Source organism: Clarias gariepinus, chromosome 16 (genome assembly GCF_024256425.1).
Source record: "Clarias gariepinus isolate MV-2021 ecotype Netherlands chromosome 16, CGAR_prim_01v2, whole genome shotgun sequence".
In the NCBI taxonomy this organism is placed as follows: Eukaryota; Metazoa; Chordata; class Actinopteri; order Siluriformes; family Clariidae; genus Clarias; species Clarias gariepinus.
In genome coordinates, this window is record NC_071115.1 from 23,271,819 (window position 1) to 23,286,974 (window position 15,156).

General features: G+C 41.7%; 1 protein-coding gene across 2 annotated transcripts in view; it reads right to left on the reverse strand.

Annotated features, from left to right (window-relative positions):
• Positions 1–15,156, reverse strand: part of prkcbb (protein kinase C, beta b) — a 138,184-nt gene that overhangs the window by 44,481 nt on the left and 78,547 nt on the right. For both annotated transcript variants that reach the window (XM_053514397.1, XM_053514396.1), the window contains exons 8-11: positions 12,052–12,148; positions 9,494–9,628; positions 5,516–5,689; positions 4,453–4,544 (exon numbers count right to left, since the gene is read on the reverse strand). In XM_053514397.1, coding sequence (XP_053370372.1) covers positions 4,453–4,544; positions 5,516–5,689; positions 9,494–9,628; positions 12,052–12,148 — 498 coding nt within the window. The remainder of the gene's footprint in view (positions 1–4,452; positions 4,545–5,515; positions 5,690–9,493; positions 9,629–12,051; positions 12,149–15,156) is intronic.

The window sequence follows — 15,156 nt, forward strand, 5'->3', positions numbered from 1 at the left end:
ATTAAGTGATATGGTTGCCTATCTGAAGTGCTGCAGTTATACTATGGTATATAATAGTATGTATGCTAGTTTACCATACTAAAAATTCCCTATGGGTAGGGTTACCATCCCAGTTACCATGGTATTCAATAAGGTACAGTGGTACACAACATGGTACTACCGCAATACCCAATGAAGTGCCCCAGTGCTATGGTATTCAGTAAAGTACTGTGGTATACACCATAATACCCAGTGAAGTGCCACCAAGTCTATCATGGTATTTGTGAAGTATATTTATAAATTCCCTGTAATATGTAAAAGGTTCATTTAGTAACTAATAAAGGGTTATCATTGGCCAATTTGAAAATGAAGGCGGAGTTTGAAGGTTAGAGGGGAGCAAAAAAGAGAGAGAGTATGGTTGGGGTGTGGACCAGTAGCTAACCGAATCTGATATTTTGTTACTTGTTGACCTGGAATATAAATGGTTCCTTTTGCTAGTTGTTTTTTTTTCTTATTTGGCTACCTGTATTTAATGGACTTTGGTATTTGTAAACCTGTTTGAAAAACCTGTGGCACAGAAAAAAAATAAATAAATTCTCGGACATTGGTGGAGTCTTTGCCATTTCTCTTCACGGCCGTAGCCTTGTATCGACCATCCACTACAAAATTAGGTACACACTGGTGGACACTGTAATACTACCACACATTGGGGCAGTGGTAGCTCAAAGGGCTAAGGCACTGAGTTACTGATCAGAAGATCGGCGGTTCGATCCCCAGCTCCACCAGGTTGCCACTGTTGGGCCCTTGAGCTAGGTCCTTAACCCTAACAGCTCCAGGGGCGCCGTATCATGGCTGACCCTGCGCTCTGACCCCAGTTACGCTGGGATATGCGAAGAAGCAATTTCTCTCTGGGATTAATATACTATAGTTAAGATACTAATAATTATTAGTGGTGCTTGCAAAGCATCACTATTGTTATCTTGCAAAATTCTTCCGTACAAAAGTTTGGCGCGTAACTAGTCCCGCACCGTTTGTCATAGACCCATGAGTGAGGTGTCAAATCGTGCGGCTTATACGGGAATGGGGTGCTATGACTTTTATAAGGGGTGGGCCCAAAAATCCCATAGACTTAACATTGAGGCCAACTTTGACGGATTGTAGCGCAGAGAGTGAAATTTGTAGAGACGTCAGATTTACCACATTTGAAGAGGATTGCAGCCTGTGTCAGATGATACCCCGCACAGGGGAATAAGTTCGACCCCCGGGGCAAGAGAGGTCCCCAAATTTGCCCCATAGAATTTGAATGGGGATTTTGGCGACTTTGCCCATTGACTTATAATGGGAATTTTAAAAAATTACTAGTGCCGCACCGTTCGTCGTAGACCCATGAATGAGGTGTCAAGCCGTGCGGCTTATTCGGGAGTAGGTTGCTTTGACTGTTTGAAGGGGTGGGTGACTTACAGACTTAACACTGACAACAACTTTGACTGAGTCCCGCACCGTTCGTCGTAGACCCACGAATGAGGTGTCAAACCGTGCGGCTTATTCGGGAGTAGGGTGCTCTGACTGTTTGAAGGGGTGGGTGGTTAATTGCCCCCGCAGGGGGCAATTAACCACCCACAGACTTAACATTGAGACCAACTTTGACCGAGTACCATGAGTGAGGTGTCAAACTGTGCGGCCCATTTTCGGGAACAGGGTGCTGTGACTTTTCTGAGGGGTGGGTGGTTAAACCGCCCACAGACTTAACACTGAGAACAACTTTGACTGAGTCTTGCACCGTTCGTCGTGGACCCATGAATGAGGTGTCAAACCGTGCGGCTTATTCGGGAGTAGGGTGCTCTGACTGTTTGAAGGGGTGGGTGGTTAATTGCCCCCGCAGGGGGCAATTAACCACCCACAGACTTAACATTGAGACCAACTTTGACTGAGTCCCATGAGTGAGGTGTCAAACCGTGCGGCCCATCTTCGGGAACGGGGTGCTGTGACTTTTCTAAGGGGTGGGTGGTTAATTGCCCCGCAGGGGGCAATTAACCACCTACAGACTTAACATTGATCTAACTGTGGAACCCACTGTCATAGAGACCCTCTTTTGCATTTATCATCATGCTCATAAGCCACGCCCCTTAGCACCCTCATTAGCATGCTGTTAGCATGATGCTAACGCGATTAGCATTTTGCTAGCATGATGCTAACAAAATTAGCATGTTTCTAGCTTTATGCTAATTTCATCAGCACATCGCTAGCATGATGCTAACGCTATTAGCATGTCGCTAGCATTATGCTAACTTTTCGCTAATCACATGTATAGAATGGTCCTAGCATCATGCTAGTGTAATTAGCATGATGTTTAGCTGATTAGCATGGTGCTAGCTTGATGCTAGCTGTATTAGCATGTTGCTATCAAGATCCCATTGTCGTAGAGATATGGAGGGTCAGAGTTTCGCCACGGCAAGCACCACTCACATTTTCTTCAGGAAATGTACCTCTCTAGTTATTATTAGAACCAACTAAAAAGTTTCAGAATATGAACAATGGTGCTCTATAAAGTGCTATGTGGCCTAGTGGCATAGTTATACAATAATATATTATGGTATATACCATAGTTTACCATAGTAAAATTTTCTTTGGGCAGGTTTACCATCCAGGTAATCATGGTATTCGACAAAGTACAGTGGTACACAACGTTATACTACTGTACCACAAAACCCACTGACGTGCCATAGCACTTACCACAAAACCCACTGACGTGCCATAGTGCCTACCCTGGTTCTTTATAAATATCTATGGTGCTCATCATGGCAATGTCTAAAGTATGGAATGTACTTTAGTTTACCATAGTAGCATTACTTATGGTCAGGTAAAGAAACCATAGAAGGAAAGTTGTGAGCAGTGTTATAATTAGTGATCACTGAGGTCAGTAGTTTGGTAGAGAACTGCAGCACGTCTTAATTAAGACAATCTCCACAAAGGCTCGTTTCTAGCTTTCTCTGGTTGTTATCCCAGAGGTCCTTTAATATAAGGATACGAAGACAGTTAAGTGAGAACTTCATGTTGTAGGGTTTTGGATAGAAATCAAAGGAGAACATATGTCTGTTGCTTGAAAAAATATTAGGGTTGAACAAATGAACAAATTTGGATACAAAAAGGACCAGAGTACTCGGCAGAAATGCACCACTCAGAAAGTGAAGCGGAAGGAGAAGTACTGTATCAAAGCAGGCAATTATTTAAACAATTATTTTTATATTTTCATGGCCATTAGCACGACTTCTTTCTAAGCGATCAAATTACTTAAATTAGTTCTGCCCCAGCTGCACGTCTTAAGGACGCATGATTTATATTGTTTTAAAAGATCACAGCATTTTGACTTACAATTACTGATAATGCTACAGTATAATATACGCTCCTTTTAGTTGTCTTTTGTCTGCCTGTCTCGCTTCTCTAGCTCCTCTCTGTCCTTTTTTGCAGTGGCACTCAGCCATTCCTGAGCAACTAATAGCAGTAACACTAAGAAATACGAAATACTAACACCCTACTAGCATGCGAACGGCATACCAACAGGAAGCAAGCACTGTGCTGTTAAATATTAACAAACGCAGTAGGTGCGTGCCATTCTTCCTATCACTTCCTCCTTGAAATTCGCACTGTCTTGCTTTGGACAGGTTTGCTCTACCGTTTAGAAGAGTTTAAATCCTGATGACTCCACAGACGACAGTCTGAGAAAACATTGTGTCCTTTCTTTCTTTTCAATTTTCAAGTCAGGTAAGTTAGATCTAGATGAAGACCTGAAAATTATTACGCGGGTCCAAACACTTTCAAGCAGCGTCAGGGTAAATCCATCAGCTCTTATACACCATTGTATATCTTTTGGTGTGCACAGGTCTGCATATCAAAGTAAGCAGGCCTCAAATCCAAAAGTCTAATGCTATCTTCACATAAAATGTGTACACAATTAAACTATAACCTCAAGCTACAAAATAATAATGATCATCATCATCATCCATCCACTGACTATACCGCTTGGCCTATATAGTGTGGCAGGGAGCTGATTCCAGGAAACCTAGGGCACAAGGCAGGGTAGACCCTGGCTGGGGTGCCAACTCATTGCAGGTCACAAACACACACACTCACTTATCAATTCATAACTACAGTTAATTTGTGAACAACAATTAGCCTAGCCTGCTAATGTGTTTGGACAATGGGAGGAAACCGGACTACCTTGAAGAAACCCACAAAGTACAAGAACATGCACACAAATAGGAGGTAAGATTTAAGACCCCAACTCTGGAGGTACTGTAGCACTTAGGAAATTGAAGAGTGACAGGGTGAGACGTTGGATAAGTGATTAGCGCTGTTAGTGTACCCTGCCTTGTGCCCTAAGTTTCCTGTGACGCTACACAGGATAAGTGATTTGGACGGTGGATGGATGGGAAAGCTATAGGCAAAAAAGTGAGAGTGCAGTGTAGAACTCACACGGCATGCGGCTCCTTGAACTTTCCAACCTGCTGAATCTGGTACATCAGGTCACCTCCGTTAATGTATTCCATTACAAAGTACAGCCGGTCCTATAAACACACACACACACACACAATAGAGGAATGAAAATGACTTTAATAGGGCTTCCATAACAAATTTCTTCCAGAGAGAGAGATCATAGAGACGACAGTTCCTTAAACCCTCATAAGAAAGCCTGAGGCGCCAGAGGAAGGAAAAGAAAAAACTCGACTATCAAGGAGAACCACTGAAAGCAGCTGAGGCTCAGCGGGGAACTGAAAACCTGGAATTACATGACGGTTGGAAGGCGTGAGGGACCGAAGGGTTGGGATAAATTCGAAAGGTGTCGTGAATGAATATGGAAAAATTAGAATCTGTGAGGAAAAGAGAGTCTGGGGTGGAACAGAATGATATGCTGCAGCTGAGAGAAGAACTAGCTAATAGGGTTTTATGAGTCCATGTGTCACCTGGCTACAAAAAGTGGTTAGTGGATCGGTTACACTAAATGGAATCTATGTGTGTGTATGTGTGTGCGTGTGTGCTGCAATAGAATGAGGTCACAGTTAAGGTAGGTGCCTGCCGTGCACCTTGTGCTCTTATCTTTGGATGCAACTCTGACCAAGATAAAGCAGTTAATGAAAATATAGATATATAATGTTGCTTTTCAGTCTCTCACTCTCTGTCTCTCTCTTTCTCTCTGTGGGTGTGTGTGTGTGTGTGTGTGTGTGTGTGTGCGTCTGTTCAGCATGCTGTCGGATGCACTGCTGCTCCACTGCACCCAAAGATTTGTCTGACATGTTGGCCTCCCTTTCTGTTATTTCCACTGTGAGTGTGTGTATGTGTGTATGTTCATGTGTGTTTTAGGTCATGTGCTATGACTTAGAAAACTGCAAAGTGACATGGCATACAGAGGAGTCTGTGTGTGCATGTACTGTATGTGTGTATAATTTTGAATTGTTTGTCTTTGCTCATCTCCTAATAAGAACACACAAGAAGACATTTTAGAGACAGAACATGTGTGTATATGTGTGTGTATATATACCATGGTCTGGAAGCAGGAATGCAGCTGTGTAAGGAAAGGAGGTTTTCCTGCAAGTGCTAACACTCTCTTCTCCACCATGGTACATTCCACATCATCATCCTGAATCACCACGTCCTTCTTCAGAATCTTTACAGCAAATAATTCATCTGTTCCCTTTGTCTCAGCCAACATTACCTAGAAAAGAGAGACGAAAAGATGGAGAAAGTGGCTACAGTAGATAAGTGTGGACAATATAAGAAATAGCCAATAGTGTGCAAGCAGCGGTTATCTACTACAGTATATTACATTTACATTATGAGATGTGACAGACACCATTATCCGAAGTGACCTACATTTTTATCTCTTATACATCTGGCAGTTGAGGGTTTAAGGGCCTTGCTATAGGGCCCACCAGAGACAACTTGGTGGTGGTTGGGTTTGAACCTGGGTCCTTCCAAATAGCTGTCTAATGCCGTAACCCCTGAGCTACCCCGCCATTAATACCCCTGATATTATTATATAAACTTCCTGGCCAAAAAAGGCGTTCAGAATGGTCAAACGTTTCAGAATGGTTAAATTATATTATTGGCCTACATCAAGCAAACAAGAACTGGTTGCTTGATGCAGGCCCTCAATTAATATGATTGGAATTGGGTTAAAAACACTCCAAGGCATTATTAAAATCTGGAAGGATAGTGATGAACCATCATCTTAGAGGAAAAAATATATTAATGATTGTGAATGGAGATCATTAAACGTTTGGTGAAATCGAATTGTAAAAAACAAACAGTAGAAGTTACTGATATTTTTTAAGAGTGAAATCTTCCGAACCATAGTCCAATGCCTTAACCACTGAGCTACCCCTGGTCCTTACACACACACAATGTTAAGAGAACTCAAGGGATTGGGACTAAACAGCTGTGTGGCCTTAAGAAAAACTAAAGGTTAGACCTCTATTTGCTAGGGAGCATAAAGATTAATGAACAAAGGTCATGTGGTTTCATGAGTTTAAAATGTGTCCTGTTCCACAGTGATGGGTGCATCAGAGCGTGAAGCGTCCATACTGTAGTGCCTATTGTACGCACAAGCCTCTGGAGGCAGCGTTATGATCCGGTTATGATCGGTCAGGTCTATGCTTAGCAACATTATGTGAGAATAGAATTAAGTCAAATGACAACCTGAATGTACCAAATAACCGGGTTAACACATCTACTGTATGGAGTTCTGCCCTGATGGCATGGGCATATTCCAGAACTCAGATTGTGAAAGTGAGAGTGGTTCTGAGGGCATGAGGAATGCTTTTCACACATGAAAGAGACATCATATTGGGTGCCATACTCAAAGCTAAAGGTATTCACAAAAAATATTAGTATAAGTATGTGTGAAAAGTACAGAAAAGTGCGTGTGACTTTTTTTTTGTTTGCCCAGGCAGTGTAGGAAGAGAATACACAGAATGTGAGCCAGTAAACACATACACCCTTTACCTCAATGGAACAAAAACAGATTGATCACAGAATGAATAGACAGGCATGGCATGGCTCTATTATGTACATTATTGATAATGCCTAGTTTCTTGGCTGGAAGTCAACAGAGCTAAACAGGCTGTGCTCCCTAAAATTGGAGAGACCGAAATATTCCCTCTGCCCTATCAATCAGAGTAATGGTAGCCAATCATGAGTCTCTGTGAGCTCACAGATCACATGGGAAGAACACACTCAGAGGACACAGTGATGCATACATTCAAAATGATGAGAGGTAATAGGGTTTACTCCACCCTTTCTGGTCAGGATTTGCCCCACCCTTTCTGGTCTTGGGAGGTGATGCCAAAGACCAAAGTGGGCTGAAAATGAATGAAAGACTAGGGTGTAACTATTGTCCGAACGGGCCATGAACAACTCCACAGTGCAAAAGGATACAGCTATAGATTTGGACATTGGTATTCCAGTGCATTCAGGCTGTACCCATGAATCATCCTGGACAGCAAGTTGACTGGCTTCTACAAGCAGATCATTTTTGCTTTTCTGGAGGCATTACAAATTAGCTAAACTACCTGTTTGTGCCAATATGCCAATTCCTGGCACAGGACTACTGTGAGACAGCATGCTCACTCTCTGATTGAATGAATCGTGTAGGTAGGATGAAGGTGTGCAATATTGCTTGCAATGCCTTACTGGTTGTGTGTACATGATCCCCTTACCACTACTTGATACATGACTGTTATATTTTACATTCAAATCAAACCAGGACTCTCACGCAAGCAAAAAACTCGCTACACATTTAGAGCTCGTTGAGCCGAACAACTTTCACGCTTTTATTTTGGGAAGTTCACAAAAATGCACCGAATGGATTTTGATATACTCCTTCCAGGGAATGTATACGATCGTCACCAAACCGGGCTAATGTGATATAAAGACACTAAGGACGCAATATTGCGGAGCGATTTTTGATATCTCAAATGGGTCAGCTGAGAAAATGTCCTAAACTTACACTGAAAAATGCTTAATAACTTTCTGCGTGGCAATATATTGAGTGATATTACATTCAGTAATATGTTCAGTGACATCACATTGAGTAACATCATGCGGTGCCCTCGGGAGGCGATGGCACAGGGTGCTTGGGCCCGTCATCGTTGCTTGCAACTATATTTATTATTATTATTATTATTATTATTATTATTTCCCCTCCTCCAGTAATCTTTTGATTATGAAAAATATTTTTGTATTTAATCAGCTTATTCTTTCCCTGAAACTATGTATAATATATAACCTCATTAACTACCATAAACATATTTAAAAGAAAAGATGGTTAAAAATAAAATCCAGTTCGTCCAATTGATCTTTTCTGACATTTTTATCTTGTTTGTATTTGTGAGGAGAAAGAAGGAAGACAAACGGTCATAAACAGAGCCAGCCGGTATAGATGGGATAAAAAAAAGAGAGAGAGGGACAGAAATTTAATATAGAGAAATGATAGAATGGAGAGAAAGAGAATAGAGACAGACAGGATGGACGAGAGAAGAACGGAATAAATAAAGAAAAACAGTGTGGAATAGAGAAAGACAGAACGGTAGCAGTGAGGCGATTCAGAAACATTTTCTCTGTAATTGAGAAATTCGGAAAAAACATCTGTTACACACACACACGCGCGTGCGCGCACACACACGCAGGCACGCACACACGCACGCACACAAAATACTCTGCCTTCCAGCAGCACTCAATATGCCTGTTCCCATGGCAACTGCCAGCTATTGAAACGGAAGACCCCACACCCCCTACATACACCATTCTCCTCTATCTATCTATCTATCTATCTATCTATCTATCTATCTATCTATCTGTGTCTCTTTCTGTCTGTCTCTATCATTTGTTCATTTTATTCATCCTTGTAACTCACTATTTACTAAACCTACATTAATTTTTCTATGTTCACTCTATATTTCATATACCATCCTCAACAGTATGGGTATTCTGTGCCCAATTAGTGCATCATTTAGACTTTAATCTTCTGCATACCATCGTGGCATTAGGGCATGACTACAAAATGGCAGACTTCCAAAACAGTGGGTATGACTTGCATAGGGACGAATAAGAACTCTTCTGAAGGAGGAGAATAAAGGCAGACAGTCAGACATAAAAAAAACAGGAGGAGTGGGTAGAATGGAGAGATAAAAAGAAGAGAGGATAAAGACATAAGACACAGGTAGAGACATGGAGAAAAAAAGAAAGACAGAAAAGAGAAGAGAGACAGCTAGGAAGACGCCAGAGACGGAAGGAGAGGAGAGAGATTCAGAGGGAGATAGAGCAAGTGGGGGAGGCATCCAAAGAGTAAGAGGTGGAGGGAGGGGGAAGAGAGACAGACAGGGAGACATGGAGAGAGATATAAAGAAGAAGAGATTAAAAGAGCCAGAGAGTAAGGGGCATAGACACAGGAAGGTACAGGCAGACAGACAAACAGACCAACAAAGACAGACAGACACGGGTCAAGAGATGAAATAGCGACCTTCCCAAAGCTCCCTTTTCCAAGCACCATAAGGAAGTTGAAGTCAGAAAGCTTCATCCGGTCTCTGTTTCCATTATTGTCCATCTTGGATACAGATGAGTCTGTCTTCTTAGCCACGGAAGCTATTTTAGCTCTCTGTAATGCAAACACATACACAAAAGATGAACTTTCTACAACCTGAGTTTGATTTATCTAATAACACACACACACACACAAACACACACACACACACACAAAGATGTGTGATCTCACACTTCCCTTAAGTGAGCATTTAGGCGTGTACTTGTTTTCAACAATCTCAGCATGAACGTTTTAGAATGACAGATGGATCTCTGTGTGTGAGTGTGTGTGTGTGTGTGAGTGTGTGTGCGTGTGTGAAAACATCACTACTTGTTCACCGATTCTTTCCTTCACCCTCCATTTGGTTTAGTTAGAATCGTCCATGAAAGAAGTCATTTACCAAGTTTCTTTGTACAGTTCAGAGTACTACAGTACCAGGACACTTTCTGTAATTTCTTACTTAATCTAACAGAGCAATTAATCCCGGGTTAAAACAGTGATCGAGGGCAATGTCACAGTGAACGGGATTACACGCTGGCACCTCTCCTTCGCACTTAATGATTCTGTAGATGAGTTTCCTCTTGTGAGGTAAAGTGGCTCTGGCTCGGGCCTGAACATCTGACAGTTGGCTAAGTTCATCCGCTTGCTTCATGCCGAGCCCCAGAAGGCACAGTCTCGCCAAGCTGTACAAGCCCCTTCACAACTCATCGGTGCCACTAAGTGACCTGAAGTGACCTACGGCAAAGAAATGCAGCCAGCACAGGAAGCCAGTACTTTCTGGCTGGAAAAGGAGGATGGACCATTTAATGGAAAAGACTTCTGGAGCCAGCACTGCCAAGAAAGAACTTTCGTTGGTAGTGAGTAGGGACTGAGCCAGGATGATGAAACATACCTTAGTTTATCTATCTTACATTAATAAACTGATTGCACAAAGCCGCTGTATGTCATCTGCTACTGTACATTGCAGTGTCTAACGTATATACGTTGTAGTAAAGCAACACTATTCTTATGCATCCTACCTGGACAATGGCACGATACTATGGAAAGCTGAAAGGGGTTTAATGGGGTTCAAAACAAAAATTTAGAAACTGACTGTGCATTGATCAACCTGAAGAGCAAGGGGATAAAGGCAATCTCTATATCCACCCTGGCTTTCCCTTTTTATGGTGAAACGAAAAGGATCACCAAAGCTTCAACTGCATTTTAGCAGTACAACAGAGCCAATGCTCATGAAAAGAAAATAAACAAATGCTAAACAGCAGCACATGGCAGGGGAACAAGGCACTTGACAGATTGTGTGGCACTCTACATGTTTCAGTACTACCAACCGTATCATTCCCTCACCTTGGTTGCTAACTATAGCCCTTCCAGTGGATGGCATCTGCCAAGGACTCCAATTGCCACCAATCTTGATAGCTCGTTGGAAGGCTTGTCATTCCAACCTGATTATCATGCTGAATTTTGCGGTGGTTTTTACTGCAATGTGTGTGAGGTCCTGAGCCCAGGATGTTAAGCCAAGCAAAGATGACTCAGCACTATATAGCATCTGCAATGTATTTGCTTCGGTATGCTAATCTTTCATCCTGTGGCTAACTACAGTACGTAGAACAACCTGCAGGGATACTGTTCAACTTCGACTGTTCACTAATATCGGCTAGCCTAGACCGATCACCACTTGCGCTGTTGATTTCTCCTACTTTGCCACACTGGTGTGGCTTTATCATTTACCGTGAGAAAAGGTTGATTTATTTTACCCATACGTATAACCATAATGTCCACAGGCTAATCGTGGCCATCTGTGTGCTAATAAAAGCAGATAGTGCTTTCCTTTAAGTGTGCTATGCTGCCCTCTGACATCATATGAGCATTAGTTTAAAAAGATGATGCTGGCTGGCTTCATCTGTCTCAGAAATTGGGTGTGGACAATAGAAGCAAACTGTTTCATTTACAGTTATAGCATCTGGCAGACGCCCTCACCCTTATCTAATTATACAGTACATTTGAGCAGTGGAGGAATGGTGGCGTAGTGGTGAGAGCTGTGGTATTGCACCTCAAGGATTGAGGGTTTGAGTCCTGCCTTCGAGTGTGGAGTTTGCATGTTTTCCCCATACTTGGTAGGTTTTTCTTCCGGGTATTATGGTTTCTTTCCACAGTCCAAAGACATGCATGGTATCCTAACTGGTGGTTCCAAATTGCCTGGAGTGTGTGAATATGTGTGCTTGTGCCTTCCAATGGATCGATATGGACCGTGATCCAAATCCAGTAAAAACACTTAACTAACGCTTTTGGTGAGAAGGAAACTACTTTCCAATAAAACTGAATGAAACTAAATGGCAATGTTGTTGCATATTGTTGTATACGTGTATATGTTGTGTGTATACAGTACAGTATGTTCTAGCGTCAATTTGAACACAACATACTATATACTGTATGTACAAATACACACTACATAAATCCACAACCGGGGAGATACATACACTCCCGCAAAGACACCTTACCTCAAGTTTCTGTCTCAGCTCCTCATTTCCTTCTTCTCCCTCGGGTGGGACCGGCACGTTAAAATATTCACCCTCCTCCTGACTCAGCAACTTAAACCTGTGAGTGCGTATAAGAAAATGTATAAGTAACAGAAACAGAAGAAAAAGATTATCAATAATGAAAAAGGTTCTGTAGAACCACTGAACTCTATGTCTGTTGTGTTTTTGTGTGTGTTAAGGCAATTTCAACATTATTGTGGGTCCTGAGGCTAAGAGAAGTCAAGGGCCCGTGAGACTCCTTGAAATCCATAAAATCTGTAAAAGGCAAGATATGAAACTATGTTCTTTTGCACCTGATGTGAACAAAGGTCACAAATGTATACAATCTGCAAAATCAATGGTTATATGTATATTCGTTAAAACAACAAACACAGGTCTATGACAAGCTCAAGCCAATGTTATGATCATTTATAACACACCGAGCAAAATGGTAAAATCGAACCAATTATGGTACTGTTCCACCATATCACACATTAATGATAAATGGATTCTGTTTATTGGAACATCTTCTGTACAGTAGTTCTCATAGAAAGCCTGTAATAAAGTGATTCTTGTTTAGAATTAAAGCAACCTGGCCATTTTTTAGCAGGTCATACTCTAGTTAGTCCTTCTTCAATCACTGCCTGCAATATTGTGGTAACTCTGGACAATCAACTACCATTTTCACCACACCTTGCTAACCTTACTCGCTCTTGTCGATCTCTTCTTTACAACATCAAAAGAATTCGTTCATTTCTTTCTACACAGGCTACTCAGGTGCCTGTTCAGTCCCTTGTTATTTCAAGACTGAAGTACTGCAACCTACTCCTGGCAGATCTGCCTCTGTCCAACATTCGACCTCTGCAGGTGATCCAGAATGTAGGTCCACATCTCATTTTCAACCTTCCCAAGGTCTCACACACCATGCCAATTCTTCCTGATGCTTGCCTACAAAGCTAAACACAGTTTAGCACCCACTTAACTCTCAGCTCTTATCACCCTTCTGTTTCATTAATATTTGGGTAAATCCCCCTGTCATGCAGAAGGCCCAGGTTCGATCGCCAGCCAATGCCCAAACCCCAGCCACTGGATGCAGTGCCGATCCCAAGCCCGGATAAAATGGGAGGGTTGCGTCAGGAAGGGCATCCAGCATAAAATCTGTGCCAAGCTGTTGTGCGGATACAATGGTCCGCTGTGGTGACACCTCGACAAAAGCAGCCAAAAGACTAACAACAACAACACCTGCCCGCCCTTCCCAACAGTGTTTGATTGATGGTACTTACTGTAGTTAGTAACACTAACTACAGTAAGTACCATCTCGCAAAAGTGATCCAGAGTCGCTCTGGATAAGAGCGTCTGCCAAATGCTTAATGTAAATGTTAATGGTCCCACTGAAGAGTTTTCCCACATCTCTTTGTCTATTTATTGCACAAAATATTCATATGTGTTTGTATTTATCTTTATAACAGAGTGAGTTAATTCTGGCTCTTACAGTTCCTCAACCTCAACTACATCACCCAAGGTCATAACTGGTCTTAAGTATACATACAGTAGATGTTCGGTTTAATTTATTGACGAAAATATTTGGTTTTGTTTCCAAAATATAGGCAAACTTGAGCTAATTTAATCCAACATGAGCCTGACCAGGTGGTTACTTAAGATGAATGAATAAATTCATGAATAAACTAATGAATGCTTTACACAGTCTTTGTGCTGCAAGATTTATATGACTCCTTGCTAGCTAAATCTGTAAATCACAGTTTATCCAGATTTGATTTGATTTTTCGCAGTTATTGCGATTTATATTTCGATTTGATTCACTAGCACTAAAGTGTGAACAGGAGGGTTTTGCAAGTACATTGCGGGTGATGTAAGCAGTTTGCATTTTCTGCAAATGCCTGAGTGTACGAGGGTAAGTCAAAAATTATTCTCACTCTAGTTACATTTAAACGTCTGCTGGCCACACTGTCTTTTGCAAGCTTTAACTTTAAGGATAGTGTTTCTTTAGTCACTTCTGTGCAGGTGTGAGTGCATTACATCAGTTAATTTGCAGCCGGCAGTGATTGTTTTTTGTCGTCTAAGGGTGTATCTGGAGTCAAAACAATATATGGAGAAGCATAAACAGTCATGTAGATATCTGCAAACAAAATTTGGACCGATGCAGTGCTCGTCCTAACCCCGGATAAAATAGAAGGGTTGCGTCAAGAAGGGCATCCGGCATTAAAACTTGTGCCAAGCTTGTGTGCAGATCAGATCTTCCACTGTGGCGAACCCTTGCCGGGTAAAGAGAATGATTACTAGTGATGAGACATGGATTCATCACTACGGGCTTGAGAGTAAACATCAGAGTATCAATCGCCAAGAAAAAGTTCAAAAGTCAACCATCACCTAGTGGTCTAGTAGTAAGCCGCGACTGTTCTGATGCGTTGCCAAATGAATGTGACCGCAACTTTTTGACAACCAAAAATTCCTAGAACGGGTATGTTATTAAGTGATGTGAGCCTTCATTGACATGGCTAAACTAAACATTCTAACACATTTTCGTTATGTTTTCCAATTATGGAAAACAACAGTTTTCCTTATTAGTTACTTTTTAAATCAAGGAAAACTAAACGTTTTTAGCATACAGGCTCAACTTTGCCTTTCATGTAATAGATACAAATCACTGGGGTGTGGTGTGTTTGTGCTCGGGTAACGGATTATAGAAAGAAAAGAAAAAAAAATGTTAGTTCACTTGTGTTTGTTTGTGTGTTTGTCTGTGTGTGATGGTGGTAATTAGTGTTTGTACAAGCTAATCTCTATGTAGGGTCAATAACAGTCAACAAACAGTGCGGGAGAATTTCTAATGCTTACATAGTACGTCTGTTCCACTATTTCTGTCACTCCCTCTGTCTCTCTCTTTCTGATTTTCTCTGTTTCCCTCAACAGATGAATCTGAGGCTTTAGCTTTATTTGATTCAATTTATCCTCTTTTGCTTTAAACCTCACCAAACACTCATCATCTATACCGGCTTATCCTGCATTTAGGGTTGGAGAGGCTGGAGCTTATCCCAGCCGACTTAGGGCCAAAGGTGGGGTTCTGAATCA